The sequence below is a fragment of the Watersipora subatra genome, chromosome 1, assembly GCF_963576615.1.
Source record: "Watersipora subatra chromosome 1, tzWatSuba1.1, whole genome shotgun sequence".
Classification (NCBI taxonomy): Eukaryota; Metazoa; Bryozoa; class Gymnolaemata; order Cheilostomatida; family Watersiporidae; genus Watersipora; species Watersipora subatra.
In genome coordinates this window covers 11,683,240-11,688,286 of record NC_088708.1, presented here as the reverse complement: position 1 = coordinate 11,688,286, position 5,047 = coordinate 11,683,240, and the positions used below count along the sequence as shown (strand labels likewise).

The window sequence follows — 5,047 nt, the reverse complement described above, 5'->3', positions numbered from 1 at the left end:
TTGGGTACAAATAATTTTTTTTTCATCACTCTTGGATCAATTGGTTCATGAGAGCAGTGGATGAACTTGTCGTGTCCTGGAAAGCTCCTATGAATATTACCAACATGGTATCTTATGCTAAGTACCATCTCAACCAGAAGCTCAGCATCGCCTTTACATTGAACCGCAGAATACTACACATAGTTCTTTATTTCCTTTATCCAAAGGAGCAACTCTTTTTGATCTTTGCGCACACATGCTCTAGTCAGATTTTCGGCCAGATTCTTGGTCCAATGCCATACATCCTATCAAAAAAGTACAAATAAATACCACTAAATTTAATACGTTTGAATTGCTTCTAAACCATTACCTACAGTGTCACCACCACTACCACAAACACTATCACCATAACCGCTATCTACCACCACCACCAATACACACTAACACTACACATAGTTAAAAAGTTATACCTGATTATAAATATAGGCTAATCACTTCAAGCGATCTGTAAAGCCTATATTAGTAATAGTAGCATGAATATGAAAATAGTAATGCAATCCAAATTTTATGATTATATTAGTCATGTATTTTATGAACAATTATGGCATTTCTGACAATCCAGACCAAACAGAAAATTTAAATTCCCTGACTAACTTTTACTCAGTTAGCCAAATTAATTCAAATGAATCAGGTTAAAATCAAATGAATGAAACTCAGCCTGAGTCTCATTGTCACCCAGTCATATTAAATCATTGCTTTGTACTCATGTACAGTAGGCTACTAAATATTTCTAATTATTATATTTATTAATTTATATTATAAAACTACTATATTGGTTGTTAATATTTATTTTAAATTATTTATAAATTACTTACAGTTGAGGTTTTCCTGTTCGATGATGCCCTCTTGCTGTATGGTACAACACCATTAGGGAATAGAACTTCTCCCTTTTTCACCCTTATTCTTGTGGTTGTTCCAAATTTTTCAGAATAAAGCTGGTTCTCATGGAAGTGCACTAGCAGGTTGTCCACACTAGCAGGTTGTCTGCGAAAAGGTAAGTCGGCACGCTTTGCCTTAGACAGCCACAATTTTGCTAAATTTGAAGACTGAGACACAGGCCCTCTAAAAAAGTTATGCCATGACTTCTAGCGTCAGATTCGCAACTAGCAAAGAGACATATACCCATTGTAACTAGCTGATTGTGGCTAAACAAAAAAATTCAAATGCGTTGGTCGTTGTCTCACTAAGAAATAAGTTACAGGAAACAGCTGAATTGAGAATCAGTAATATCCCGAGGTAAATGCACCAAAATATATTTTCAACTTTGAATTTACTAAACTAGTAGAAATATCTGCTAAAATTTTGTTTTCTCGTTCAATTAACATAGTATCATACATTACCAATCATATAAAACATTGTTAACATTATGTGTTTACTTTCACTTTAAGTACTACGTGTATGTGCTAGGTAGCCCGTACTGTAGACATATGCCTTTGTTTAAGGCTTCTCTAACAACACTAAGGTCAAAAGTTGCTGCCATTAACTGCTCATCTCTACTACTCCATGTAGGCGAAATGAGGAAAGTCACTTTCAAAAATGAGTTGATGGGCAATCTTTCATGACTAATCAGAGCGGTGTGAGAATCTAATTCGCAGATCTCTCTCAGCACTCTTGCTTTCTGGCTACAATAGTTGATGGATGAGCTTACTTCACCTCATCTGTCTTCAGATTTGACAACAAACTCTCGCAAAAGCAATGAGTAAGCAATGATTGTTGTTGCCAAATAGCAACAGCTGCCAAAAGGGATACAAAAATAACTCGCCATTTTAAGAATAATGTGTCGTCTACCTCCCAGTGAGTCACCTGACTTCCTGGTAAGTTATTAATTAGCTTGTATCTTGTGACGGCTGACCTTGTGATAGCTGACATTGTAACACTGGTTGAATACAGAAATATTTCTGTTGTGTGGGCATTAAGAGACATGCACAAACTTTAGGCATTCACGTCATCTAATGATATACACCTCTGGATATGTAGAAACACAGGCATACACCATCATGTATCAAATGCACTATCACACAAAAAGGCAACTCTCAGGCCAACTACTTTGCCTGTTCTCCATCAAAACTACCAAACCCCTCCTGGTATTCTCTGTCAATTGTGAGTACGGGAACAGAGTAACTTCATGAGTTAAACTTGAAATTTAGCAACAATTTGTTGGTACAAAATTGAAAAGGACTATGGTCCTCATAACCAAAAATGTGATTATATGCTGAAAGCAAAAAAGTCTTACACCATCTTTTTTAAGATTTTGTGTCAGACCACACACAGGCATAAGACAGTTTCTTCTAACTATCTTATGCACGAGAAGCAATTTGAGACACTTGTTTGCGGCTGTCATTGTCAATAAGTCTGTTTAAAATGAAACGCAACAAGAGCGCCAGTGACTAGGAATTCAGCCTTTTAGATATCACATGACCATTTTGTTTCCTTATTGGCTAATTGACAACATGTGTAGCTGTCTAAAATTATTGATAGCTGTCTTTTTATCCTTAAGTGATGAGCCTCTTGATATGGATACCGATTTCACCATGACTCGGATAAAAACTAGTGAATCTTTAAAGCTATTTCGGCAGGCCAGCCCTTTTGTCTGCTACTAGCATTTAACAAGCATTTTAGCATCCCTCTTACCGATGATTGCTGCCTTAAAACATCAATCTGTGCTGCTACTCCTATGAAGAAAGACCGCTCTCTTTTTCTTTCTCTCTCTCTCTCTCACATAGAAAGACCGTTTACATTTATATTGGCAGTATTTGATGTATTATTACTAATAATGACATTGATGTAGATGACAAGACTGTTTGATGTATGTCTATTTGACATTTATTAGTTTGCTGTAAAATGCATTGCTACTTTCCACAGGGAGGTTTCTAGTGAGTTTTAATATTTATTTAGTTACAGCAAAGACATGAAATGATAACTTAGGTAAGCGTTAAAAACAGTGTTAATACATTCCCAAGCTGATAAATGTGTTATGTATAGTTCTAAATGTTTTAGTATTTTAATATTAAAATATATCTTTATATTAAAATATATTGTTGTGACATTTTGTGAATGAGCTTTTTAGATTTAACCAAAATACATAAACAAACCAAGCAGTTATAAAGTTAGTCTGTAGTATTCAGCGAGCTTCTGCATATGAGTTGGAAAGATATCAAAAGCAGTTTTTAAGTTTGACCTGTCGAAACCACAGCCCACTGATCGCCTTGTCGTTGAAGAACCTCACAATAATCGTTGCTTAGAAGATAGCCGATGTCTGATGACTCCGACCGCTTGCGCCTTCTTCCGCTTTGCTGATCACAAAAATCTCCGATAGGTATTCCAAAATACTTAACATGAGAGTCAAAGCAGTTATTTATATTGATGATGCTGGCAACTGGTCCTTGGTACTTGTGGCTGCAATCGGCGTCTTCATTACCGTGACACACTTTATATGCTGACTCTGGCAGCATGCTGCTTGTGTCGTAAAAGACCTCAGTGCGATGGTGGTATGGACCAGTTTCTCCTTGAATGGAGCATGACACTCGACACGTGGGAAAATGAGGAACACAGTCTTTGTAGTTAACAAGTCGGAAACTGCTGTCGACCCTACGATCATGTTCAGCTGCGTAAAGTTTATCCCCAACCCGAGGCATGCCATACGTATAAAGTGTTACTTCGTCTTTTGACAATTTTCCTTCTTGGATGAATTTGAAGGCAGCGATAGAGGCTAAAGCTCCACCTAGTGAGTGGCCACTGAAACGAACTGTAAAGTCAGGATACAGCTTCTTCAACTCTTCGATATGGTTGGTAAGGCAAAAGCTAAGCTTCTCGTACGCTTCTAGAAAATATTCCTGAACATGTCCCTCACCAAGAGAATTTTTTGGCTCAAACAGGATGCTGACCAATTGATCCAGCACCTGAGCTGTTGCTGTGGATCCTCGAAAAGAGACATAAATCGATTTTCGGTTGTTTGATAGTCCAATGACTACCGCACATTCACGATAATCAAACAGCCAATCGTCACAGCTTCTCGCTATGATGCTGATTATCTCAATATCTGAGTCTAAGATATCATGGCTGAGTTTGAGCTTATCCATGCAAGTATCCGGCTCATCAGTGTATGCAACGGCGGACATGAATACTTGTTCATAAGCGAGATCTGTCTCATACTCGGCATAGATGTCGTTTTCCGATGGACAATCTTCATCGTCTTTGATATTCATGTCTGTGCTACAAGGATTTGTGAGGAGAGCTCCAAAGGTATGGCACTTACGGTCTAAGGAGCACCAGCGGCAGCTAGCAAAGGGGTTCCAAGATCGTTTGTTGACACAAGAATTGCATGTGGTCATGTCATCGCAATCACTTGCCAACGCTGACAGACTAAATAGCAGCAACAGAAAGAAGAAGCGTAGCAGCTCCGCCATGGTTGTTCGTCTTTGTCTCTTAGACTGAATATCAAATCTATTCTAAAGCTAATATACTGTAAAAAAGTCTTTTGAAGTTATCGCTTTGGATAGAGTTACTACATAATAATATATCACAATAGGAGTCGAACAAAAGTGACAGCACTGAAAAATAACACACTTATCAGTACTAGAATAACCAATATTAGCTAAAGGATGTTCCTCGTAATAACAAAGGATGGCGCAATGAAGCTATTTTTGTAAAAATGCAGGAGGCAATAGGAATAAATTGCATCATGTTTATTGTTTAACAAACTAACTAGAGTTTTATTAGTATAAATTGCTTTAAATAGTTACTAGATCTACATGTAAATTGAATGATAGGTGCCTTGCCACACTCAGCCGTCAACTTTTTATAGCAGTGAAAACGAACACTTAGGCTAACTTCCGTTCTCTTATTTCAAAAAGAAAGTTAGGAAAGGGGAAGAAGAAAGAATGTGAGCTTATTTGTTAATAAGTACATTTGTTAGTTTTAGAAAACCTGAAACAAAGTATTCGAGATTTGTGTGCCTGCATAACGCATGGGAAGATGACTAACAAAACTGTTAGTGGATTAGAATTGT

At 37.3% G+C, this 5,047-nt stretch overlaps 1 protein-coding gene across 1 annotated transcript; it reads right to left on the bottom strand.

Annotated features, from left to right (window-relative positions):
* Window positions 1-3,206: 3,206 nt before the first annotated feature.
* LOC137399501 (lipase ZK262.3-like) lies at window positions 3,207-4,445 on the bottom strand. Its single transcript, XM_068085682.1, has one exon. It carries the CDS (start codon window positions 4,443-4,445, stop codon window positions 3,207-3,209), a length of 1,239 nt encoding a protein of 412 aa, XP_067941783.1.
* Between the last annotated feature and the right edge of the window lie 602 nt (window positions 4,446-5,047).

Bases quoted from the DNA above. Each gene is read 5' to 3' on its own strand.
- LOC137399501 (XM_068085682.1), bottom strand. From the start codon at position 4,445: ATGGCGGAGCTGCTACGCTTCTTCTTTCTGTTGCTGCTATTTAGTCTG.